The following is a 27,695-nucleotide window of genomic DNA, read 5'->3' as shown; positions in this document are numbered from 1 at the left end:
TTTCTCTCGTAATGAATTTAACATTGGAAAGAAGAGGACGCAGCTATTTTTATAATCACCCCATTTGAAGGTAAAGCCTTAAATCTTAGCAGTGGAACACATTTCATTTGCTGCCTTCACCAAACTATCAATAATATGGAAAAATCTTAAACATTTGTACACAAAAACATACCTAATCACTAAAAATAATTTGATACATTGTGATAAGAAATATATTTTATGTTTCATCAAAATAATTACACAAAAAATTGTGTATTATCTTAAATATGCTATGTTTAAACATTTATATAATTATAAATTCAACACTTCAAAACTGTACTTTTATTTCTATTTCCCATATAAGTCCTTGCTTTTTTCTTTCTTAATAATAAGGTCGGCGTGGATTGTTCTGTAAATAACACATAATATTCTTCAATAATTAAAAGGGTAAATAATTAATATCACTGTATAAAGATGCATGCACACAAACTTAACTTACAACGACTACGAAATTAGTTTCTACGATATGTAAGATATGTTAATAAAATTTAAATATTATTTTAAAGTTATTAATTATTATTATTAATCAAATACTTGTACGTATTTGTTTAAGATAAATTGGTTTCTATAAATAATAATTTTATTTTTGAAATTTTAGTGATATATCTACATTAAATATGACTATTCCCTACTGAATGGGCTACTCAAGTGAATCAACACATCTTAGGAATTTAAAACAGCTTTTCATCTTTGGTGGTGGATTTTTTTTAGCAATGTGCATGGAATCATGAAAATGTAATCTATTCAATTAAATAAATTCACAATTGGCAAAGATATCTACTAATATTTAGTATACCCCAATTTTATATGCTTATTTCACTTTCAGGGATTTGTTTTTCAAATCAAAATTAGCCCCGCGCTGTAGAATTAAAAATTAAAGTAACAGGCTATTGGGCTTAAAATGAAATACAGTCATCATAACCACCAGCCATGACTGATTAAACATTATATTATTACTTTTTTATCAAAATCGGCAAAGCTATTGAGGAACATACATTGACTTATGATCTATTCACGATGAAATAACTACCGACAAACTCATTATACGAATCAGTTTGATCTCCGCCACGGAAAAGTGAACTTTAAACAACTCAATTTACAAACAATAATGTTATTTATCATATCATGCAATTATCATTATCGCTTGCCCTCGTACTACTTAAATTGAAGTTCAGTATGTGTTATCACACTGCAAGAAAAAGTACAGACAATAATCCGACGGTAGCGGATGTCTCTATTCTACACCAGAACTAAACGAAACTTAATTAAATATTGAATAAAGTTTAGTTACCAAAGGATTAGGCCTAAAGCGGTATGCGAGCATCATTCGCTTCCTGTACGCATCAAACTCATCGTCTTCAGGACACACCACGTCCGATGTCGATGCGCCTAATCCTAAGTTAGCTACAGGCTGGTTAGCCCTAAATGAAAAAAAAAATATTCATAAGCTTCCTGAGTTTTATGAGACAATATAAAATTTTAATATTTATTCTATCTCTTTCTAACCTGCGAAACTTACAGTACAGACCTGAGATGTAATTTCCCTATATTAACTGAAAGTAAACTAATATATTCGAAATGATCGATGATGAAATGAAATGATTAATTAAATATTATATTATGGTTTTATTTATTAAATTATAAACACTTTCCCGTCGCATGATTCATACAATTATGACTCAATGATATTGTTCAAGTATTGTGTCTGCTGTTCAGACGGGGAAGTTGGTAAAATGATAGTATACATATACAACGAACAATTATTCTAAATATTCTATGTAATTACATTTGTAAAATTTTATATTAATTATATTTACAAATTTTCATCACATCTTCTCAAGCATTTAGAATGTATACATACTGAGATCATCAATAAATCAATCAACTTATCTGATTATAAATCTGCCGAAGCCTAGAGAGGCATTGAAGGAGTCAGACCATTCTAAGAAACTCTTATTTATCTAAACTAAACGATATATGTACAACAAAAAATAAATTGCTTTTGAATAAAATTAGTTTTCCAAAAGGCGCATCTGAACCTCTTCAAATTAAATTAAAAAAAAAAATTGCGACTACTTGATTCTTACATTTATTGAATTTTAATAATCTCTTTACTCACTTATTTATCGGATCAACAATACCAGTCCCTTCAGCACCGAGACCCTGACCCTCATTCCAACCAAGTTTCTGCAGCATTTTGAAACCTAAATAATAATTATGTGGTATTCATTACTAACTCATGAAAAAAAAAACATTCACAAAGTCAGCCAAAATTGAAGTGGCTATAAGTAGTTAACATAAAAAATGGTGATGTATTATAAATAATATATTAATCAAGAACAAAACAGTTATATACATTTGGTAATACAAACGAACCGAGAAGGCTGGTTTTTGAATATATTGTGGTGAGGGCTAAAAAAACTAAATTCAACCCCTTTTTCAAAATGGTGGCGAACGCACATAGAAAATCGAGGTCGACAATTTTAAGTTAAGCATTTCTCGACCATTTTTTTGTATATAATGCTATTATCAAATCGCATGATAAATGTACATCTAAGCTTTGTTTATATGTATACTTCCTGCCATTGCAATGTAGTATATGTTTGTAACTATATGATGATTATAATATTACCATGTTATTTTTTAATACAATTAAGACAATCTACTCATGAGGATCAAATTAGTAAACAAACAAAAAACAATCAATTTAAAATTAATTTTAAGAAATAGTTCTAATAGGAATTATAAATATTATTCTTACGCAGTTATTGACTTATACGCCGCAAATATAAAATATTCATAAAAATATTGTACATTTATTGATGCAGTGTATAGGTTTTAACAACATTTAATGACATATTCACATTTGTCAGTCTATGCAGACATTATTTCCGAAACATATCCTTCCCAATATTATTAAGAAGTATTAATTAACATTTACTTATAACATTATTAATAAATATTGTAATAAAAGCAAGTGTTTCTCACCAACATTATCTTCCTTAAGCTTGTATTCCTTGTAATCACTCAAGTCTGGCTCTTTGCCACTTTTAACTGCTGAATATTTTTCCATGAATCTGTAAAAAGTATTTCAGGATAATTCAATATTATTAACATAAACTAATTTTAATGCGATACAAATAAATAAATCATACATCTACAATATGTTTTTATGCAGTGATTATTTATACACTATTTTCAAATCTTCTTTGTGTATAGTTAAGAACTTAATGTTGATAATTCTTATGTAAATAAAGCTATTTATGTTATTGGCAAATTATTTTGATGCATTTTGGTTTTGAATATATAAAAAAAACTGATTTTGTATCAATAAACTTACTTTTTTAGTTCTTCGGGTGGAAGAAAGTCACCAATATGATGTTTACCTGCAGCTTGCTTTGTAAGTTCAGTTGCCCACCTCTCCGTGGCATTCATTTCTTTGGCACGCAATCTAAAACATATTCGTACATGTATATTGTAATAGATTAAATTTTTGTTTTTATATGTATGCAGAATGTATACGTACATAATATATAACGTATGTGAGAAATCTAAATTTAAACTGAGTTCGTAAACTGAAAACATTTGACAACAACCTTATCCTATCACTACTACTAGCCTATCAGGCCGATATTTGTTTCGGGTGTACGGCAATTCGTTTTCGTCTTTAAACTATGTCTATTTATCCATATGCTCTATCCTGTGATATTTCTTAAACAAGTATATGAATATACCATCTAAATTAATTAAAACCTTTAATTTGTCTGACTATTGGCTAATTTTTTTACACTCCGAATTTATTAATGTAACACTTTATAATATATTTAAAACATTATGGTTGCTAATATACGGAATATTACTGAACATTTCCAAACCAAAATTATACCGATGATAAATAACATTTTGAAGCACTTCTTTACTAAATAGAATAAATATTAACTATATTCATAGTTTTTTTTTTCTACTCACATAAAGCTACGAACATAATCTTTGTGTATTTTTTATTGAATAGCACCAGTTAGGCACTAGCTAGTAGTTACGCAGTCTGTGCACACGGAGTGATATAACTTAGTCTAGCTTTATTTTTGTATAATGTTTTGTTTTTACTTATTGTTATTAGTTTTGTGCTACATAAATAAATAGTTGAATATTATTACTTATCTCACGTAACTGGCACAGGTTATACCTTACAGTAGTACCGTAATCATACATTTCGTGTATACATTGTTTAGGTATTTGATATGTGTGCTATTTCTATGTACTGACAATATTGCTAATTTTTACCTAAAAACTTTCAAGGTACTATCAATATTATCCAGACCGAAAATTTCCATGACATCCCAGACTTACATATAAATATAGCATACATATTTATATAAACTATAACTTGTCTGGTATGTAATGTGAAAAACATAGGCAACCAAAACATACCTTGTATTATTATTATTTGGTTCAAACATACCTGTGCTCCCATGTTCCCTCTGAGGTATCTTCATCACTGTCATACTCGTACTTGTGTTTGCCAGCGGCCGCCAAACGCTCTACTTCTTGCCTTTTTTTTAACATATCCTTAAAATTAGAAAGTAGCTAATATTAATATCTTGATCGAATTATATTTTTAAATCCTTATCAAGCATCTTTGGCCAGTTGTGGAAGTACTTTTCATTTTGTATGTACAATTCTCACTTAAATTAATAATAAATAATAATTTTTACTTCTTTTGTAGATTAAAATTTTACCAAAGACAATGAAAATAATAGATGTCTAATAGACCCACTAACAAAACGATTTTTAAATAGAAATGGGATATACAAACTAAGCTATTTAATCAATAAAAATGTCAAATGCTTTGCATCCATAATACCTGGTACAGTAAATTGAGTTTGAAATTATCTTCACATTTTTTCCAATCCTCCACACTTAGGTTAGTAGTACCATAGTTAGTCATTGCATATTGCATTAACGCTTGATTATTACGATTGACATTTGTAAGCTTTAAGCCTTCTTCGTCTATCTTTGATAATTTTGCACCTGGAATGTAAGTATTATAATTATATTAATATGTAAGTTGTATGTATTTAAAATTAATGCGTGTCATACATCATCATTTACATCATTAAAAAAGTAGTGAAAAGAGAAGAAACATAAAAATTGATATATCAGAAAAGTTAACTTTTAAAATAATCTCTCAAACAGCTTCTTCAGAACATGGTAAAGGGATAATTATATGTGTAACAAGGATACATTAACAATAAAATGTCCATAACATTATATTTTTCCAGGATTATTTAACAAGTAAATATATTTTTTAACTGATTATTATTGAAAATTACCACTAAGAAAATCTAATGTTTATACATTTGCATTTTTTAAATCAAAGACTTCTACTTTTAACAGGAGTATTTGTATAAATAAATTTTACCAACATGTCAAATTAGATCAACAATTTACGTTACCTGGAAGGGAATTTGGTAATGGTGTGGCCACGCCCGGTGGTTTTATATCTACTGGCGGGTCATCTCCCCAACGTGACTTCTTCCTCTTACGACGCTCCTTTCTAGGGTCAGAATCATCGTCGCTCTGAGAGCTGGTCTGTTCCCTTTTAACATTACTCGAGTATTGATTTGAATATACATCATAACTGAAAGTAAAAGAAGAGAATTTAAGTGAGATAAGAAGATACATTTTTATTAAAATAATATATATATTATTCAGCAAGTACTATAGTTCTTCTATATGGCTATGCTTAACCCAATTAACTTTGTGATGTAGCTATATGGTTACACAATTATTTGTCTCCTGTTACATGTTAAATTACTAATAATAGAAACACATAAATCAATGTACCCATTCTTCTACCAAACATGTCATAGCATGTAAAAAACAACCAGTGTTTATTGAATATATTATTACCAAAATTCAACATTAGCATACTTGTCTTTCATTTCCTCCTTTATATATTTGTTGTCGCTGCTATCGTCGTCTTCTAAGGAGAATTCAGGCTCGTATTTGTCTTCGGGCTTGATCTCAGGTTTTCTGTCACCCGGGCCTTCGCACCGTATCTTTATCACGAGATCCCTATACGCCTTATACTCATTCGAGTTCGTATTATGCAGAAACCTGGAAATATAATTCATATAAATCTAACGTCAATAGAAAAGCGTTATAAATGTTTTGTTAGGTTAAACAACCTGAAAATATACTCATGAAACAGTGTTGCGTCTACACCGATGTAATTTAGGAAGTAAGAGGTAATCATATAGTACGGCAACGCTGCTCCAGACTAAATTATTGTAATATATGTTCAGTATGTAATATAAAAATGAATACAGCACGTATCCTCCTGTCGGAATCAAAACTGGCTACAGTGGCATTACCACATATTTTGGTCTTGTGAGTGTATTGCTTTCAGGACATTTTCCCAGTGGTCGCCGTTGGTTGCGACCTCGGCGGCGGCTCGCTGAACTGACGGCGGGAACGAATCTGCAGAGAGAACTGCACACCACGAGTCAACATTTTGTCTTACGGCCGCTCCAAAGAACTGGTTTGCTTGAGCAACCAGATTAGCTCAGTTCACATTTAAATTATTGTACTATGAAGTACACGCTAGCTGACCTCCTGCATCCAAGCTCTGTGACAACAATCATTACACTTATACGCAATGCATCAATGAGTCGAAAAATAAAGTAATCGCAGTCATAGAACTTGATGTTTTGGCAGTTCTGAGAGGTCTGAACACCTTTGTACTATTTTTGTCACAAAAATTTTATAAATAGTACGAAGGTAGGAAAAGTTATATGTATACTTTTATAAGTGTTTACCTTGCATAGAATGCGGTGGTGCCGGTATGTGTCCTGGTTCCACATCATTTGGTTTAGGGATGTGACTGAGGGACATTGATAGTGGAGGTGGAATGTTCTGAAGTTTCATTGGTTCAGGTGGAGGTATATTATCCAAAGGTTTTGATTCGGTCATAGAATTAGGGGGTAAAGAATTTTGTTGCATAAAATGCATATTAGGAGGCCCTATCGGTGGGCCATTATTATTTGGTCCAAAATTTGGGCCATTAGGGCCAAACGGGGGTTGCGGGCCAAAGTTGGGACCATTAGGCCCAAAAGGAGAGTTCATTGAATTGGGTGGGCCATTAGGGCCAGGCATTTGAGAATTAGGAAAAGGAAAAAATGGTGGCATTGGACCATTTGGTCCAGGTGCTCGCATATTAGGACGGCACATGTTTGGTGGCATCGGACCAGGACCACAAGGGCCTCCTGGTCCACTAGGACCCATGAAATTCGGAGGCATTGGAAAATTCGGAGGACCACCCATAAATGGGGGTATTGGTGGCATATTAGGTCCCCTAGGTCCCATCATAGGACCCCCATTAGGTCCTGAATTAGATCCTTGACCCATATTTGGACCTGAAGGCATATTGGGGCCAGGACCCATGTTTCTGGGATTCATTGGACCAGGCCCCATTGGTCCGGGACCCATTGGCCCGGGTCCCATTGGTCCAGAACCCATCGGTCCGGGTCCCATCGGTCCAGGACCCATAGGCCCTGGTCTCATGGGTCCAGGACCCATTGGACCAGGTCCCATTGGCCCTGGTCCCATCGGGCCAGTGACCATCGGCCCAGGACCCATAGGACCGGGCCCCATTGATCTTGGGCCCATTGCACCGGGTCCCATCGGACCGCCAACCATGGGACCTGAACCTATAGAGTTCGGCATTAATGGTCCAGGACCCATTGGTCCGAAGCCCATTGGCCCTGGTCCCATTGGCCCTGGGCCAGACACCATTGGGCCTGATCCCATTGGAAGTGAATCAGGACATTGGTCAAGAGAACTGTCTTGCTGACTTTCTATGTCAAATTCCTCATTAGGAGAAGGACCATCACGAGAATCCCAACGATTGTTATGAGAATTGGGTGGTGGAGATTGATCATCAGGAGGTTGCACACTAAGTTGCATTAAAGGTGGGATATTTATAGTATCAGTCATTTTCTTTCTATCTTCTATAACTGGAGTCATGGGGCTGTGGGCTCGGGTACGACCTCTGTCATTCCATCGCCTGTGCCGGTCCCTGAATATAAAATATCAACGATGAGGTATTAAATGGTAATAATACAATATTATAGTGTATAGAGATCTACCTGTTTCCTCTATCTGGCCTTCTTTCATTCATATTATGATTGTGTTGATCAAAACCATCAATTGCATCACTTTCTTCTTGTATAGGATTTGTTTCTGATGTATCCTTATTTTCATTACTATTCTTTTGACTTTCTTCAATTTCCTTTTTTTCTTTTGCTTCTTTTTCTTGCTTTTCTTTACTTTGCTTTTCAAGGAGAGCTTTATATTGGCTCATGAAACTACCATCATTTGAGAAAATATTTGGTGATCCTTTCTCATCTGTCACAGGGGGACTGAAAATGAAATGCTAAATTATCACCTTCACTTATCATCTATACTACAGAACTATTTATTATGCAAACCATAAGACATTTCCACTAATATAATTAACAGTATTGGTATTTACAATTTGCATATAGATTATTATTATTATTAGTCTTTTATATAATAATATACAATATATATAGGTAGAACAACTTAGCAAGTCTTTAGAAACATCTAACTCACAAAAATAATATGTGATTTTAAAGTACAGTTATAATATTAACTGTGCTATTTGAAGATATAAAAACTGTATTTATGAATATTTTTATGACAAAAAAAAAGAACTGATGCATATATATAGTCCTAAAACTTACTGATAATAACTTTGAATAAGTAAGAACAAAATAAATTTATAAGGACTAATTACAATTATTTAAATGCAATGCAATACAATGCAACAAATCTCAAAAATGCTTTTAATACTTTGTATATTAATAATGACCAAGAATAACAAATTTATTCTCATTTAATTAATCTAACTACAACACCCAAAGAATAACTACTATATTATTGTTATAATGTTTTTTCTTTTTATTGGACTTCAATTACATTACAACTATGATCAATAGATGTGGAATTGTCCATAGATAGGCTATTATTTTATTAGATTCTATCGATCCTTTCACCTTTTCTTTTATTGAATACTCAGCAAAGTAGACAGTTAACGCCTAGTATTGAATAGAACTGTATATAAAAATAACCATTTTATTTGGATTCCTAGTGCTATATAGATATTCACTTCATTTAGTTTTCTTGCCTCAACTGGTTTGAAATGAAAAAGAAATGATTGGGCAATGTAAACGACTTACACCTGACTACAGAGGATTAATAGTTATTTTTTGGGGCAATGTTTACTATCACAACTTTTACAACAGGATCTCAAAAATTGTTAAAGGATGTTCTATTTTAAATATCAAAAACTTGTTACAAAATGTTTGTGTGTGTACTATAAAACACACAAAAATCACAGCTGGCACTGAAGTGAATTCTTAGTTGTTTCAAATATAAATATATATACAATTTAAACAACAATTGTTTGAAAAATAGAAAGTCAATCAATGTTATATTAATTATTGATTATAACTTTTATTGTTTGCCATTATAAACAATCCTCGAAGATTAAAATGTCAAAAATGAGAAATATAGACTCTTCATTGAGAACTTCCTTATTTTAATGTTAGTTGAAAAACTATATAACACCCATTACTCATTTCAAAAGTAACTGTTTATCCATTGTAATATTTAAATAATAATGAGTAAAAAAGATAAAACATAAGTATATAGTAAAAAGATAAAATATAAGTGATATAATTTATACAGTACATGCAAGACTTTATTTTAGAATTACTCAATTTGAAAAATACAAAAAAGCTTTGAGGAGTATTAAAGAGTAAAATAATAGAAACATTTAATACTTAGATAGTTTAGCCTGAGCCGCTAAAGCAGCAGCTTGCTTTTGGGCCTGTAGCTTGGCTTGAATTTCCATTTTCTTTTTTTCGATGATTTGTTCTTGTTTCGACATTTGCGCCCATCTTGTACTTAGAGCAGATTTATTTTTGGTGTCTTTAAAATTAATCATGTTTGCAATAATCAAGAGAAATTGAACAATAAGTTAAAACTTCAAATGATTTCCCTAATTTAACAGTGTGTACACCATTTTGACTTTGGGTCTTAGGAACATGAAATTTAATTAAAAATTGAAATGTCAGTAACAAATGTCAAAGCGCGATACAGATATAGCAAAAAGTTGTGGCTTAATGCTCTTTGGATATAAATGTCAGAATCACAATAAATTATGTGAAAACTGATAAACACTCTTTTATATAAATAAATATATTTTATAACCAATATGCTAAAATAATATGGGTAATATTTTAGAGACACTTATACTGTATTGTACCCTATTATTGTATGATTATAGATTAAAAGAAAAATAAAAGGCTGATAGAGCCTAACGAAATGTTCAACTAAAGTGAATACAAAATCAAAATCGGATATGAGTTCCCGGTGGTGCAAACTGACACGTTAATAGGTGTTAATTATTGAGGTATTAAGAAATTGTTAATTATTTCACATATTACCGGGAATTTGCATTCGCTTTTGTTTCTGCGCTCATGCAGAATGGGAAATACACATATAAAATGTACATTCCAAACCTGTGGTAGCTTTACATTTAATTTAACACTGTAACATGACGATTCAAAATTACTGTTACGAAGGCCACAATGAACCTCTTTGAAGAAACAATATTATGAGTTGTTTTTTTACAATTATGTTCATAACGTCTCCTTTTTCTTTTGTTTTATAATATAAGCATTAGGTAGATTTTTAGCTAATGAAAAGCCCTTATTTTTATTAAATTTGATTGGAAAACTTGATATTGATTATTTAATTAATTATATCGATTATTCATTTGAATTTAATTTTATAAATGATAGTTTGCATTTTTTTTTGCAATGTCTACAAGAACTTTATTTAAACTACTATTATTGATAGAAAATGGTAAATTTTTTTTTTTGGAAATATGTATTTACATTTTAAGGATAACGAATACATTTTTACAGTTTATGACTAACTATTTTATAATCGTTTACTTAAATTAATCAAAACCCCTTGAAATAAACCCCTAAAATTAAAAAAAAAATCCTATCTTAATAAATATTAAAGGTGTAAAAATAAAACATCCAATATCATTGCATATTATTCTTTTTATATTTTTTTCTTCAGTTTAAATGGAAAATACAATTTCATTTATTTATAATGTTGTCATTTATTTATTGTAAACAAATATATTATAAAAGATTTACATATTACTATCAAAACAAAATATTCACAAAATGGCAGACTAACTAAACAATTAACTCAGCTGTTACATCAAGCATGCTAACAATTGCATATTTTTGAGCTAAACAAGAAGGAGAAAGTTTTGGCACTGATCCCATAATTCAAACGAAGATGGCATAAATGCATATTGCAGCAACACTATCCGAACTAGGACAAGTTAGTCTGTTTATCCAGATTTTGAATAGGTACCTTTTATAACAATACTCTTCACAATCTCTCTTCAGCTCATGTACTGTGTGATGTAAAATTGAGTCTGATCTTCCACATGGACTATATAGGCTCTGGGCTTTAAGTCGTAGGGAATTCGAAAAACAACGCCAAAGAGAGCTTACACCTGACTATTGTTTGTGTGGTAACTTGACAATTGTAATTAACTAATCGCTGCCTCATTAATCTTCGAAATCGATAATGACTTAATTAAAAAAAAAAAAACAACAAACTCTTGCTCCTTTCATAACAATACATATTCCATTGAATGGATTAAATCAACTCAATTGAAACATTCAAACAAATTCTCATTCTATTTTTAAAATAAAAAAGTACCTCTTCTCATTTCTGCATTACCCTGCCTTAACAAAATCATATTATACAATTAGACAGTTGGCGAAACAAAAATATAAGCAATGGAAGAGAACGTGAGCAAAAGAAATCACAAAAGGAACATTCAACACAAAGGTTGCTTCAACGAGTGCTTCGATGAATGCTCTAACTTAAAACAACTGTATATAATAATAAAGTCGATTTCTGAGTAGCAAAAAAGCTAAGTCCCTTCCACTGTTACACGAAATGCCGAAAAGAAAAGTATAATTCATAAATTGTACCTATACTTTGTTTATAATCTAATTTTTTTTACATTTTAATAATTTAAAAACAACCAGCACTTGGTCGAGAAATTTATATCCATTTTTTTGTGTATTTTATATTTTGATGAAATATTTAAAAGCTAATTAACGTGAGCCGATGTCAGGATTCATAGCTAGTCGTCGTTCGCTCGAACCGGCTGGCAAGAATCGGTCTCTCCTCCGCCTGACTCGAGCTTGTATAAACACTTCTATACACAATAACACTACCGCATCGTCTATACATCTTGACTCATATATAATGCACTGATATTTCGAGGGGCACAAGGAATATCGCAGCATCGTTTCGGCCGCCGCCGAGCCTTTGGCCCGTACCGACACACTAACACTTCGCCTATATATATATTCATTTACTTTCCCGTCCTATACAATTCGCGATTCATAAAAATAAAAACACTACGATTACATTCCTTAACGCGTCTAATGTCTAATTCGTACTTTATTTACATTGACATAATACATAGTATTTAAGTTGTTCGGTAAATCGACAGTCTTGCGAGATCGCCGTCGGGCCCTAAGCGCGACCGCGGCCATTTTTTTTTTCTTTAATGTACAGCAAATTTACAATAACGTTTGATCAGAATACGCAAACTCAAACATCTACATCTAAAAAAATATGTAAGGTAAGGATCTTCACGTAACGCCCGCCTTAAGCCGCTATAATATCAGCTATGTTAAGTATAACTTGTTATATTTGACACGTGACAAACGCGCAACCGATTACAATAAATTACATATATATAATAAATATATGAATTAAATAGGCCAAAAATTCATTGTTATGATTACTAATGGGGTTAACACAACCTGATTGACTCGCGACCTACTTAATTAAAACAAATTTAAGGCAAATGTTATAACTCGAAACAAATATCGTGGCGCGTTCGTCACGTGTCATATATAAATATACATTTGGGAATTAGTATTACAAATATATCACTAACTAGGATTTAAGAAAAGTTCGACGTTACTAGACTCTATATATATCGCCTACTCTGTACAATGGGCTATGATATTTCATTGAGATATTATCATTCGTATAAACATGACAAAATACAAATATTTCCGTCCAACCTTCTAATAACTTATTCGGTAACAATCGAGCAACGTTTGACATTTTTATAACTCCCTTTGTGACAGTATTTTAGATATCGTTTAAATGAGAAAGGGATATATCATCTTTCTATATAAAATTTATTTACTCTTTATAGTGGTCTGCACATTGTACGTAATACCACGTTCACGTTCAGCCCACATCCGCGTTGGCTTCCTAATGAACTTTCGTTGGAGCGTCGAAGATAATGAGTGTTTACATTCTCGCGTTGCACACTTCCCGGTGCTGCGTGCTGAATATGAACGCAGTATTATATAATTGATGCACTCTTATATATCATAGATCACACGGCAAACGCCATAAGTCTGTATTCTTATACATCTATTTAGAATATATAATAATCTATCGACACGATTGTTTATGAATGAGTAGTAATTATTTAGTAAATCAATAAGTAAGTGCATCAATGAACAGTGCTAAACAAAAACTCGAGATGAATGGAATGCATATTCACAATGTCCACTTTAATCATAACAGTTTCGTTTTAAACACAAGTATATTACCAACTCTCGAGGGAACAAATGATTACAAGTATTTTACAGTATTTATATATTATAATAAAACAATCGTTGCTTAAACTACTGGTAACGATAACTTTTTAACGGTTTTGTTTAAAAAATGATACATATTGTTAACTTTAAGGCATTAAATGACTTGCATCCAGAGCCGTAAATCAAATTTAAATAAAAGATGGTCGTTCACATGTGAATTGTTTTGATTTTCCTATTTGTGATGTTCGTGCATGTTCAAAACGTCAAAACATGACGGGCAAGTAGTTTCACGTTGTTCTTTGACACGTCAAAACCAATAAATGGCATGATAAATTCACTGACACATAGAAAAAAAATTTTGAGTGAAAATAATATAGAGTAATTAAAAACAATAAATAGTGAAAAGTAATAAATAAAGATTCCGAAGCGAAGTTTAATTATCTAATATCATGACCATAATATTGAGCATTTTAATGAGTAAAGTGATAAAATAACCGCGTGAGCAAACAAAGGGCACTTGCATACGAATTGACCGATTACCCGACGCCGAGTAGGCGCGGTGTCGTTACGTACAAAACAATTGACTGTATTCGTTTCGACAAAAACATAATGAAAGAGCAACGCCGTTTTATATATTAATTGACAAAAATGAACTGAAACAACATCATCAATTAACATGGTTTCGTAAACCTACATCAATTTATTACGCTAGTATTATATATTAGAAAATATATATTAAATACGAATTCATAACAAATAAGTATTTATAAACATTATCTGGAAACAATTCGACTCTAAAAAATGAAGGTAATTTTGATATGAAACTGCATTGAGACAATTTAGTTGAAAATGTAGTCAATTCATAAGCAATATTAATTTAAATTTATTACTAATGATTTCTCTTAAAGATTTACTTGGACAATTGGGAAGTTTAAATAATGATGATGTCATCGGTCTTTACGGTTCCATAATAAACGTTCTAATGTGACGAATTTGCAGCAAATGGATGACGAGTTGGATTATAGTGGACTCACAAAAAACTAGTTATCTTTCATTGATTAAATCAGAATTACTTAACGCTAAATCATTTTCAAAAATATGGACGTTAGTTTTAGGACAAAATACGAAAGACGGCTTTTCTTACATTGGGCTTACGACGGAGCTTTAATTCGAAAACAAAAATAAATTAATAGTTTTATGTTTGTTTGTTGGTTTGTTTGAACTTATTGTTAAGACTAAAATTTGCTATATAATGCTAATTGTTTTTTTTTTTTTTAACGAAGTACAAAGAATTTAAATCATAATTATTGAGGTAAAATGCTCCATATGTCAAAGAACCCAATGCAGACTAAAATAACTACATTTTTTTTATTGTGATTTGGAGGGTTATTCTGAAGAGGACCAGAATATTTCCTTATTTCTAGTGGATGTTCAACACTGGCCGGTTGTTGCTAACTCGAGACGTTTTTTTAGCAATTAAAAACTAATTAAATATAAAATGTATTTATAATTTTGGCAAAAACTATGACCACATTTACGTATTCAATCTCGGTCGTGTCACTTCCGCTTGTCCTTTAATACTAATCGTCGATCTCGTTTGAGTTTACTTTGTGACATCAATGAGTGATTTATTTAAAGCCATTGAGATATTTTCAAGATCTTTATCGACGTCAATGACACGACCGAGTCAAAACAATTGAACAAATATTAATATAATAATAATATGTGTAATTATATTATTAATAAAGACGAAAAAAAAAACTGAAAATATTACACTACCCATAGTAAAATTTAACAAGAACATGATATATCTTTCTATATGTTACTATATACAACATGCAAGCTGGGCAAGACGCGTACAAAATGAACGTCCAACATTAAAAAATGGATGGATTGTTTAGAAGCAAGAGGGACGTAATCGCGTCTAAAATATAATCGACAGTGTTTTTATTTTAGAATTTTTAAAGGTCAATAGTCCTTTAAATTGACATTAAAATTGCAGTGATTCACAATCGATCCATCCTTTTAAAGGCGATTTAAAAACGAAATGATATCGAGGGTCAACGATGGCAACTTTATAAGCGAAATTCATTTGGACAACAATAACATCAGACGGCAATATTTTTCGTGTGGAATAAAATGTGGACGAACAATCATCTACTATTGGACTATTATGTACTTATTTGTTATTAAAATATATACGTTTTCAGTTATTTACACTATAAAAACCAATTGATAAAAAACAAAGTTAAGGACCTATATAACGTTGAATCGCTCGCAATCGTCAAGATCCTTCACTACTAACAATAGCAAATAACATTATGGTACAATATTATTAACCTTATTTTGTATATTTCTGCTATAATCAATAATCTTATTAACATGAAATTACATTATTTGAAGGTCAAAGTAATTAAAGCAGAAATACACAAGGAATTGGTAAAAAAATAAAGTTTGATATACATTAAATACAGTTAATGTCCGAAAATATGTAATAATATAATTAGCTAGGTTTATAAATGTTTTCTTATAATTCAATATGGGCCCTCATATCCGGTAAGGCGAAGATCTATACCTCCGCTCGGTGTCTCGATTCGTCATTTCAAATCAATCGTTTCCTTTTTATAAAATAATGGAAGAACCGTAAAATTAAAAACATTCAGCTGCAATATAACAATTTTAACTAAATATATTTTGACCAAACAACAATACTTACAATACCAAATTGGCAGAACGCTTATGTGTGTACAATACATCTCTCACATATAAAACTTCGGTCGTCCGATCCGTATAATATATAACATCTAAAGACATATCTCACAATCGTCTGGTACGTTCGAGTTCAGAATTCAGATCGAATAAGGCATCAATAGGAATCTCGATAACAGAAATCTTAAGCCTAACCTTCGTTTTAAAAATACACACATTTACAATACTGCAATTTGGCTCGCACTGAACGTCCGGCTAGCACTGAACGCCCGGCTCGCACTGCACGTCCGGATCGCACCGTAGGCTCGGCGCGCACTGCACGTCCGGCTCGCACCGTAGGCCCGGCGCGCACTGCACGTCCGGCCCGCACTGAACGTCCGGTGCGCACGGCACGCGCGGCGCTCCGGCGGCGCGGGGCGCGCGCGGCTGTACTAGAGGCCGCGCGCGGGTCAGTACGCCTGCGTCGTGCTGGCCGCCGACACGCGCTCCGGCTTCAGGTTGCGCTGCAACGGACACGCTTGTACATTAACAACTGTCTAATTATGAATTAAACTAAAATGTATTGAGCGTTTCATATCCAAAAGAATATCAATGTATTAAAAGAAATAAATAATCAACAGGGTAACATCCCACGAATTGACAATTATCTTCTTTATAAACAATACTGAGGAACTACAAGTGCCCACGTATTTGATTTGTAGACTTGTGTATTATTAATATATTTGGATCGCATAAATATTTAAAAACGTATACGATTTTTCTTGGTTCACTTTCGCTTAACACCGATTCAATTCGGTGGACCATTTGAACTGAATATTTAATACAATAAAACTTGCAAACTTGATATTCAAATGTATTTAAGTTTTTAATTAACGTCTACGTAAATGAATTTCATAATTGGTTTATGTAACAATACTTTTGAGTTTGTCTTTAAAATTCAACTTAATTACAATTTTAATTAAAATATGAATATTATATGAGGAACATATAACTTTCACCATCTGACTTCGATAAATACTTACTGGTATATTTCCGTAATCCTTTAAGCGTGTTACAGACTTGAAAATTTCATATACAAATGATGGGTTGTTCATGTTTGATAGACGTGTATTCTTTCAAATTTGAACTTTTCCAATCATTTTTAAATTATTTTATTTTTATTAATTCATGCAATAATTTTAACATATATAATAAACATTATAAATAGTATGCTTTATAGTTATTTAATTCTAATTATAAAATATATCAATTTTAAGTGTACACATGATTTCTACTGGTACTACTTTCTAATTATGTAAGTTTTTTAATTTTCGAATACTTTGACGGAACATAAAAAATGTAGACGGCAATTTAAGTCAGGCCGTCAATTGAGTAATTTATTTATGTAACGTTTTGATATTAAAAAATTTTTTTCTTGAGATTTTGTGTATGTGTACGGAATACATGTCTAAACTAATAATTACACAGACAGTATCTGTTTGGCCCGAAACCTGTCGCTAATACATCTCGTTTCGGCTCTTACATTAGACTTAGTCATCTCTCAATATAATAAGGCTATTAAAGCGTATGTATGGATATTATTCTCACCAGTTGGTCGTACTGGTGTACCATCCGCTTGATGTGGTTAAGTTTCCGATGCAGGTAGTTAACGCGCCGCCTGTCCCGTTGGTAGGCCACGTCGTTGCGCATGCGCTGGTACTCCTCCACTATGCGCTGCTCTATGCTCTGCGGACACGGTAATACAACATTACAAACTTACAGCTGAGTAGTACCACGTCATTAAATAATATAAGTGGCAAAATCCTGACTTGCTACAACTCAGACGGGATTTTATTTAAATTGTGGAAATATATATGGTTTATGAATTTTGGGAAACAAGCGGAATGAGATAAAAATAATTGTGTGTTTTTTTAGTGTCATACCAGGCGGGCTTTCTAAGCCACCAGCCTGTAGGTACCACCCACTCATCACATATTCTACCGCCAAACAAAAATACTCGTTGTTGATGTGTTCCGGTTTAAACGGTGAGTAAGCCATTATAACTACAGCCACAGGGCACATAACATTTTAGCTCCCAAGGTAGATGGCGCATTTTCAATGTAAGGAGTGTTTAATAATTCTTACAGCGCTAATGTCTATGGGCAGTGGTGACCACTTACCAACAGATGTCTCATTTACCCGTCCTCGTTATGTCTTTCTGATTTGGTTGTCTGTATCCATCGATATAGTATAATTTTGCCCTTTGTTTCTAATCAATTATTAATAAGTTACATAGACGAAGAAAATTTTATTAAATAATTATATATCTTTTTATCAATTAATTTCTCTTTCGTTATAGAAAACTTCAAGATTGTAATGTAAACAAGTAAACAATGACACATCTTTATTCGACGTACTTCAGTACCTTAACCTTGAGAACGAAAACTTTCCAGAGAATGTGACGTCAGCGATAGTGAAATGTACGGATATTGCTAAATACTAAAATTTATTTTACTTTTATTTGACAATTTGATTTTTATCATTATTCAAATTTGGAACTCATCATCATTGTATTTTGTTTAGTGATTCAATAAATATATCTAAGTTTAAATGTGTATGTTTTATTTGTTATTACACGTTTATAAAACAAAAAGTGAACTACTGATAAATGAGAAAATCGTATGATTACACTGACATAGGCAATCATAATGATTGCGATTAATGGTTTAACTTCTGAGTTAATTATTCTTCTATAGTTATGTTATTAATTAAAGGTCGATTAGTCACAATAACATATAAATCTACCTCTTTAAATTAATACTTATTTAAGCCTAGAAAGAAATAACTAATAATATGTATTATGTTAAAGACAAAGGAAGTGTCCTTTTCTCATGCACTGGTAAACTAATTTCCGTTTTTTATGTTAGGTAACAACTGTCGAGTTGATAATGATCAATGATCAATCAATTTTCCCCAGATTACCATTAATGTTATTATGGTTGAACTTCGACCACTGAACGAACACTAGTATTGATAATATAAATAATATAATCAATGGTCGATTTAAATTACAAATCTTTACTTATAAGACTATATCTAATAAAAAAAAATAAAAATGCATACTTATTGAGTTTACTCATAAGACCTTGAATCGAGCTAGCCGCTAACCTTTTAAGAGACGCGAGGAGTTGGCCTTGCTTTTTACGAGGCATACGAGATTGTTTCAAAGAGAGAGTACAGTTATTTTTAAATTACACTTCAATAATATATATGATGAAGTAATACTCTTAAGTTAGCTATTTCAAAAGAAGACATTCTTTTACGAAATCCAATATAAATATAATTATATATTTAATTATAATATCTTTATATAGCATACCAACTTAGAAACAATACATTTAATGAAGAAATAAATCATTGATTTCTTGAAGACTTTTGTACCATTCAATTCTAGTAAACATTAAGAGGAAAACTTAAACAAAAACAATATTTAAAAAGAATGACGCACACAATATAATGTAAAATAAAAAAAATCATCTGTATTGGCAACGAAGTGCATTAACATTCCATCAGTCGTCACTTGAGGAAAAGACGAAAGGAAATTAGCGAGAGAGCTTAAACGTTTTGAATGTATTTCAGATAAATATTTAGGCTGTGTGAGTGAGTGTGAACGTTTGTTTGTGGGTGCGTGCGTGTGCGTGTGCGTGCGTGCGAGACTGACCCGGTGCTGCGGCGACTTGGGCTCGGCGCACTTGAGCTGGTGCTCGAGCTGCGTGAAGAGCGCGGCGACCTGCGCGACGCGCTCGTACAGCGACTGGTACTCCGTGTACAGCGTCGCGAACTCGTTCTTGTACGCGCGCCGCGTGCTCGAGCTCGTTATTGGCGGATATTGTCTGCAACGAATGACACGTTCATTCTATATACACTTTTTTCATATCATTTAAACTTCCAAGTTTTTATTGCACTATTTTAAGTCTGCATTATTACTGAAACTTGTTATGTATATGTATGAGCACATGTATGATTGTTGCCATAATATCAACAAAATTGATAGGAAACAAACTCTATGTATACTTATATTAATATATGACTTGATGTTGTAAATACTCACCTTTCAATGTCTACCAAATCAGTCATGTTTTCTTCAGGCACAGACGTTAAAGCTGTATTTTCTAAAGGTTCCGTATTTGTGATGTCTTTTACTGTAACGAAAATATAATAAATATCGTTAATACTTTACTGGCAGCTAGCAATTACTATGTAACCGGCAACTTGTAAAAGCACATTTTAATTTCCAATGATAGTAAATTTAACAAAACATTCAATTTTATCACATAAATGTGCTGGAGGCAATATTTTCCTTATTCTCTTAATAATAAAGTGATACTAATGACGTAACTATGTAAGTCTAAAATATATTCTACAATTTGAATATATATTTCGACGAATTCGTGCAAATATGATATACGATAATACGAATCGTATTAGCCTCGTCTAAAAGTTCAAAAGAAAGTCAATATAGGCTAAGCGCGCAAAGAAACATAAAAGATAATATTTTCGTACCTAAAAACTAAGGTACAGCGCTTCTTATATTTCTCAAGGCAATATTAAATACTCCTCGCAGTGCGTGTAGCACTACTTGGTTAAGACTTAGCTAAAGTTATTAGATGATCTATATCAATTAAAAAGTAGTTTTTAACGTACCTGTGATACTAGTTTGCTCTACAGGAGGACTACTTCTACTAAAGCCATTCGCCTTCACAGGACTGGGACAGAGATCCTTCACGGTAGTAAAGTTGAGAGTATAACCATTGTCCTTTTTAACTGAAAGCACAAATAACACATTATATAAACAATCTACGTTTTTTTAAATTGACTCAACGCTGTGAGGAAAATTGAATGAGTCGAAAAAATAATAATTATACCAGTTATGCCACTTTTTCTTCTAACTCTTATATATGCACAAAATAAAACAAAGAGCGATTACGAGAGACGCTTAAAAAATAAGCCAATAGCGGATGTAATGGAAATTACGAAAACAGTTCCCACGTAATACTAAGATAAAATATATTTCACATAATTATCGAGAGACGTCTATCAAATTAGTGTTTATAATTAATCTCGTGCTTGTTAAAACACATTCGTTTACACCAAATCCATATTAGAACATCCAAGTGGATTTTGCTCTAACCTTCTGAGAGAGACATCTAATATCTCCTAGACATAACGCGCATTTATTTTATTTTTAAATAGCCCTCCTCTTTAAATTATCTTTTATTTAATCGCTTTTAATAATTCTATATTCAAATGAAATAAACAAAGAATCTATTTCATAATACAATTAAAATTCAGAATATTCAAAATTATTATATTTTATAAAAAATAATATTACACAAGGATACAATTGAATTGTAAATTAATGCCGTGCTTGGTATTTAATGTCGATTGTACATAATGACACAAATATTAAATAAGTCAGGCTAATGTATGGAACAAAGTCAATAACAAATTAACGCCAAGCCCGACGTAACGCGGTGTTATCTATCGCGTATTGTAAACACGTCCATTTATGTGCAAATTGCGACATGACAGCATTGAACCTATTTTAATATTATATAGTTCGCTTTTTTCATAAAACATTATGTATATATTATATAAATAACAATGATTTGTATTCGGCTTATTTCTACGAACAAAAATAGTCATCGTTAAATAAAAAACGATTCAATCTTTTTTACTAGAATTATTTTTATAGATAGAAACATATTCGTTCATATTATTATTATTATTAACTTCAATAAAAATATACAAAGATTACGATTAGAGCATTCTGTGTTTTTACCTTATTATAGTATCAAATGGAAATTTTAATCTAAAAGGACTTAATGAAATCAACACGAAGATAAGTAAATCTTTCGATACCAATATATATTTATTTGAAGTTTATAATGACGTTTATAAAAACAATTTAGATGCATAATTTGTTACGTAATTAACTACTTGACTTGCTCAATAATAAGACCGATTATAATTTACAATGAAACGAAACAATTTTTAGGCAAAACGGACTAAAGTCGTTATGTAATATGAGAATTGAGTTTTATTTCGAAGCGATATTTTTTCTATTTGGTAACATTGAATTCGCTTCTAATTGTTATTTTTTGTTTTGTTTTTAAATATTGATTACGAATGCGTAGGATGTGGTCGCGATAGCGGATATGAGCGGTTAAAGATGTAATTACGATAAATTTTATTTAATTTGACGGAAACGCTCCGATACAAATAAAATAAAATTTGAGGCTACATACGTGAATAAATAAAGAAGGCGAGTAATTACTAACGCAGTACTAGATGAAAAAAATACGTATCTAAAAATAGATATCCCATATAAAGTATTAAAATTATACGAAATGCTTTTTCAGTTCTATATCTGTATTGTGAATATTCCTCTGTCAAAGATACACCTTCCTATTTCCTGCGATTTTTTTTTTTCTTTTACATTTGGTAATTACACGACCGACAAGGTTATCATATACACGTTTACGAATCTAAATTGTTCCCGTATGTCGAAACCGCCAACATCTCCCGTGTCTTTATCCCATTAATTTGGGGTCAACTGCACGACAATGACAAATTTATATGGCCGCCTATCACCAACCCTACTCGATTATGTCTTTGTTGTTAGGTTGGTTTCCTGCCAGACGACACCGTACTGGTGGAGGCGATATTCGATCGCCTAATAAGCTTTCTCTTAGTCGGCTCTTACGACGCCTAAGAGTTTAAGAAGGGGTGACTACTCCCAGGACCGGATTTAAAGGTCTGGAGACTTTTGGGCCACAACGGAGTAGAGTTTCTGGGGCAACAATGGAATGGAAGTCTCTAATTATTGTTATACAAATTAATTTTACCAATGTCATTTCTGTCACTAAGATTTGTCAATAATTTATTTATTCTTCGTATAGGTAACCTTCGGAACAGCAATGAGCAGTAGTCCACTCACCCGTGGTGCGGTCGTCCTCGTTGTCGGAGGCGTGGCGCTCGCCGGAGGAGGTGGTGGCGTACCCGGAGGAGGGCGGCGAGGGCCGGCGGTAGTGCGAGATGCGCTGCTTCTTGACGGCGGCGGGCGCGTCGTCGGCGCTGGCGCCCGCGCGCTTGCTCGCGCCCGGCGACGCGCGCGGCGACAGCGAGTTCGCGGAGTCGCTGCTGAGCGGCGGCGTTAGATTTTGAGGTTTCCGCCTGCGGGGAGCGGGGCATTAAATACAATCACACACGATTCGGTGAAAAACCTTAGTACGCAGTCTTATAATAACAATAAACGCTACATGACTACTAAGCTAACTCATAATATTGCCTTCTCTGTCACCGAGGAAATTGCCAAGTGCCTGATTCATCTATCGAAACTAATTAATTATTTATCGCATCGCTAAGAAAGCGCCAATGTGTCGCATTAAATTCAGCTACATTTCAAACCACCGACCAACTCGAAACGAAGCGGGGTGATGAAAGCTTCTCCTCGAGACAAGGGAAGATATTTTTTAATAATAAACTGAGTTAAAACGATATATTGAAACTTGAACGGGTTGAACACAGACCTCTTGAGCAAACGTTTTTCTTCCTCCGTATAGAATGGCCAATCTTCGTTGACGTCGTTCCATACGTGCCTACGTAAGTGGTAACAGTTGTCCTTGAGCGTGCCGATCTCTGGCAGGATCTTGTTCACCATACTACGTTCCTTTTCTTTGAGGCCCTCTGCAAGGTCAACCCAAACGTTAGTCGAGTTCAATACTGTACGTGTAGGGATTTCATTACTTGAATATAAGCTTACCACTCATGAGTCTCGCGTATAGTTCGGGCTTCTTGAAGGGTTTCAGTGCTAATAATTGTATAAGTCTTTCTCTGAAACGGAAAATATGTTTTGTTAATATTCAACCGAAAGATTTTATTAAATTTTGCAAAACCTAAAGCACAATTTAAGGTTAATAATGAATTCAATTTACAAAGTTTGAAGTCATTTTTTTGTCGCTCGAATGATCAACTGGGCGTTTTATATCGCGTTTTTAGTAGTTAAAAAAACTTTATTGCTTACTTTTGTACATCAGTACAAATTTATCTTCTAACAGATTTATTTATAAAAACGTCAGCCGACGTTCAAATGTGTTTACAATAAAATACGCGAGAAAAAAAACGAAACTCAAGACAAAGTAAACGCAAATATAAAAAAGAAACCTAGACATTTTTCGTTCTTTAAAAACGAAGTAAATAAAATAAGCAAGCTTTTTATGAAAAAAAAAAAATTTACTATGAAAACAAACGTCACCAATTTTAGCATAAATTATCTTTTATCTGATAACAAGGATTATTCGGCGAGTAATAAATACAACAGCGATGTATAGAAATCACGAGTTCTGAATCGCCTTGAGTTGTTTTAGCTTAATAATAATTTGTACACAACCTTGGCGGAGCATGAGTCAGCCGTCGCAAGCACTAATCGCCATGTTAAGTTAGGCTTGTATTACAAAACCAATAATAGAAAGTGAGACCTTATTCAAATTCGAATTTTATAAAAATATTATATTATACAACCTCTTTGGAATTATTTTGTTTTTAGTCTGTATATCCTACTTTAAACCAACGATTTGTCTTTTGTTCAAGGTGTATATAAAAAAATTCTATAACAAAAAGTGTCTTTGTAATTTATTTTATGTATATAAATTATTTTATAAGCCACACTTCCTATAAAACGACCGCATTTTATCACTAAACGATAAAGACGATTATCATTAACAAATTTCAGACGTGTCTAAATAACTTTTGGTCAATGTTTACATAATGTACACGCGTCGCAGTGTTTTTATATATTTTTTTTTCTTATAATAATCTGTAACACGGACCGTGTCTGAATCGTAAAATTATCGATATAGAGATAAAAATCAATCGGATAATTAATATCCTGTCTGTGCCTGTGTATGTGTGACCTAGCAACCTTGGTTAACATATTATAGATTTCCCAAATAACTGGAAATCATATTACTAAATAATGAACGTCTCGGTAAATGACGTCGGTAACAGCAAATTCTATATTTATTTTGTAAGACAATAAAACAATCACTAATTAGCCAATTATGACGGTCCACGTCAATTTATTGATTCAAATGTTCATAAAATTGATAACTTGAAACACGACGCTTTTATTCATTTAAATTATTAATTGTCATTTAAATTTTACGTGCATAATTTTCAATTGTTTCAATTGTCAATATTTTCCGAAAAAAAATAACTATACCTCGAACAAAAAACATTAGAAATATTAAAAGCAGAATCATATATTCAAATTTAGTTTTTTCTAATTTTCGGCATATGCATATAACGGATATACAATAAGAATTATATACATTTAATGCTTACTTTAAGGGTCGCCTAGTAAGGTCTGGATTGGGGGGAGGCCGTTGCGGTTGATGGGGGTGTGGTTGCGGGTGCTGCTGGGGCTGGGGGTGCGGGTGCGCGGACGCAGTGGGTTGCGGGCGACTCGCAGGAGGTGCGACCGCCGGCCTTTCTACACGCTCCATCCGTTCAGGTCTTTCCGACCGTTCGGGGCGTTCAGCCCTTTCTGGTCGCTCGGGCCGTTCTTGCCGCTCAGGCCGCTCTGGCCGTTCTTGCCGTTCAGGTCTCTCAGGCCGTTCCGGCCGTTCGGGTCTTTCAGGCCGTTCTGGCCGTTCGGGCCGATCTTGTCTCTCGGGTCTTTCTGCTCGTTCAGGCCGTTCTTGCCGCTCTTGCCGTTCAGGTCGTTCCGGCCTCTCAGGCCTTTCCGGTCGTTCGGGTCTTTCGGGGCGCTCTGGCCTTTCGGCCCTTTCGAGCCGTTCAGCCAACTGAGCTGCAGGCCCATTTGAGTACGTAGGATGTGTTGAGCGCACTTTAACACGTCGACCTATATCCGTTTGATTAGGTTTAATGACGCGGGTGCTGAAACATACAATATTATTGTTAAAATCTAAGGCAATAAAATACGATTACTTCTTAGAGGATTACTAATTTTAAAATTAGATAGACTAGATTTAAATCAATGTCCAATGGACAGACCATTTGCTCTGCTCCGCGGCGATAGTCCTGGACATTCGGTCCTTGGTCGCCTCGTACGAGTCGTCGTTGGCTTGCACGCGCATTCTTCGCGGCAGCGGCCCGCACGACTCCAGGCGCCTCGCGCCCCCACCCCTGACGCACTCGAACGAACCCTTAAAAGAAACATTGAAATTTTAATTATTAGATGTCATCACAATTTTTTTAGTTATATATATGTAATATTATTGTTATTTTTAGTTCCAATAGTATTTAATTTTATTATGGTGTTTTTTACTAATTTGGATTCGTGTAAATGCAGATATATTCTTCAAGTTCAGTAATGCATAAAACTCATGAGAGTTGTTGCATCCATCAAGTTATTACACAAATACACAAATTGCATCCAATAAAGACAACACATGTCTTAAGCCTCTTGCGCTTTTAAAAATTAAAGTACAAGTCAACTCGGTTCTGGTATATATATTTTTTTATAAAACAATTGAATTCATAATATGAGGATGATTTATATTACGTACATTTATGTATATCATTGCAATTAAGAAAATCCAATTAACCCAAAACTCGTAATAATCAAGAATTTAAGTATACACAAAAGGTTATTTTATTTTATATTAATAAATATTCCAACCTAATGACTAATTCAAACGAGACATTTGATATAATTGCTTCCTACGTGCCCAATCTCGTTGAAAAAACTTGTTCAAAAAATATACAAGTATATATTTCTATCACTACGTATAAACAACGCGTATTACTATTATTAACCTTGCAGCGATTAATCATTATCGTGAAGACTCAAGTATTTCAACAGTAGCCTTAAATTTAAAGATAATTAATATCTATTTCGAGATGAAATAATTTTGTATTAAAATTGCTTGTGAAAATTTATTGTTTTGAAATTTACCATAAGACAAATAAATGATATCAATACTTCTAAATTCATTTGTAATAAAAATATTCAAGCACACGGTAGTAATGGCATACAAAGTTACTCTATCGAATTCGTCGGTCACAACTTATGGTAGCAACCGCTCAGTGACCTACAAATAAAAACGAGCACACCTTATCGGTGTTAAGTTCTATGATTTGTTATAATTCATTGAATATCAGCTGAGTGTTAGGTTGCCT

At 32.9% G+C, this 27,695-nt stretch overlaps 2 protein-coding genes across 3 annotated transcripts in view; both read right to left on the bottom strand.

Moving 5' to 3' along the window:
• Positions 1 to 247: 247 nt before the first annotated feature.
• Positions 248 to 10,194, bottom strand: LOC125067668 (formin-like protein 5). Its single transcript, XM_047676375.1, has 13 exons — positions 9,909 to 10,194; positions 8,190 to 8,462; positions 6,861 to 8,119; positions 6,417 to 6,534; positions 5,974 to 6,159; positions 5,496 to 5,680; positions 4,904 to 5,070; positions 4,502 to 4,608; positions 3,380 to 3,490; positions 3,028 to 3,116; positions 2,159 to 2,243; positions 1,331 to 1,460; positions 248 to 388 (listed from the first exon to the last, which is right to left on the bottom strand). The coding sequence occupies exons 1-13, from the start codon at positions 10,070 to 10,072 to the stop codon at positions 362 to 364; spliced, it is 2,901 nt and encodes a 966-aa protein (XP_047532331.1). The 5' UTR covers positions 10,073 to 10,194; the 3' UTR covers positions 248 to 361.
• Positions 10,195 to 13,471: 3,277 nt separating this feature from the next.
• The window catches only part of LOC125067881 (RNA polymerase II elongation factor Ell), a 44,762-nt gene continuing 30,538 nt past the window's right edge, over positions 13,472 to 27,695 (bottom strand). The window contains exons 4-14 of one of the 2 annotated variants that reach the window (XM_047676777.1): positions 26,568 to 26,719; positions 26,247 to 26,450; positions 25,896 to 26,156; positions 24,316 to 24,386; positions 24,083 to 24,239; positions 23,491 to 23,726; positions 21,195 to 21,314; positions 20,602 to 20,692; positions 20,212 to 20,383; positions 18,099 to 18,236; positions 13,472 to 17,014 (exon numbers count right to left, since the gene is read on the bottom strand). In XM_047676777.1, coding sequence (XP_047532733.1) covers positions 16,961 to 17,014; positions 18,099 to 18,236; positions 20,212 to 20,383; positions 20,602 to 20,692; positions 21,195 to 21,314; positions 23,491 to 23,726; positions 24,083 to 24,239; positions 24,316 to 24,386; positions 25,896 to 26,156; positions 26,247 to 26,450; positions 26,568 to 26,719 — 1,656 coding nt within the window. In that variant the 3' untranslated portion in view covers positions 13,472 to 16,960. Of the gene's footprint in view, positions 17,015 to 18,098; positions 18,237 to 20,211; positions 20,384 to 20,601; positions 20,693 to 21,194; positions 21,315 to 23,490; positions 23,727 to 24,082; positions 24,240 to 24,315; positions 24,387 to 25,895; positions 26,451 to 26,567; positions 26,720 to 27,695 lie in introns of both variants that reach the window. The other variant, XM_047676776.1, reaches the window with a different exon arrangement.

This window comes from Vanessa atalanta, chromosome 12 (genome assembly GCF_905147765.1).
Source record: "Vanessa atalanta chromosome 12, ilVanAtal1.2, whole genome shotgun sequence".
Lineage (NCBI taxonomy): Eukaryota > Metazoa > Arthropoda > Insecta > Lepidoptera > Nymphalidae > Vanessa > Vanessa atalanta.
The sequence above is the reverse complement of the archived record's forward strand: the minus strand, read 5'-3'. Positions and strand labels throughout refer to the sequence as shown.

Coding starts and splice junctions, on each gene's coding strand:
- LOC125067668 (XM_047676375.1), bottom strand. CDS start 10,072: ATGATTAATTTTAAAGACACCAAAAATAAATCTGCTCTAAGTACAAGA. Junction 5,071..5,495: donor ATTACCAAATTCCCTTCCAG/GTAACGTAAATT, acceptor CTTACATTCCAG/GTGCAAAATTATCAAAGATA. Junction 3,491..4,501: donor GAGGGAACATGGGAGCACAG/GTATGTTTGAAC, acceptor AATATGTTTTAG/ATTGCGTGCCAAAGAAATGA.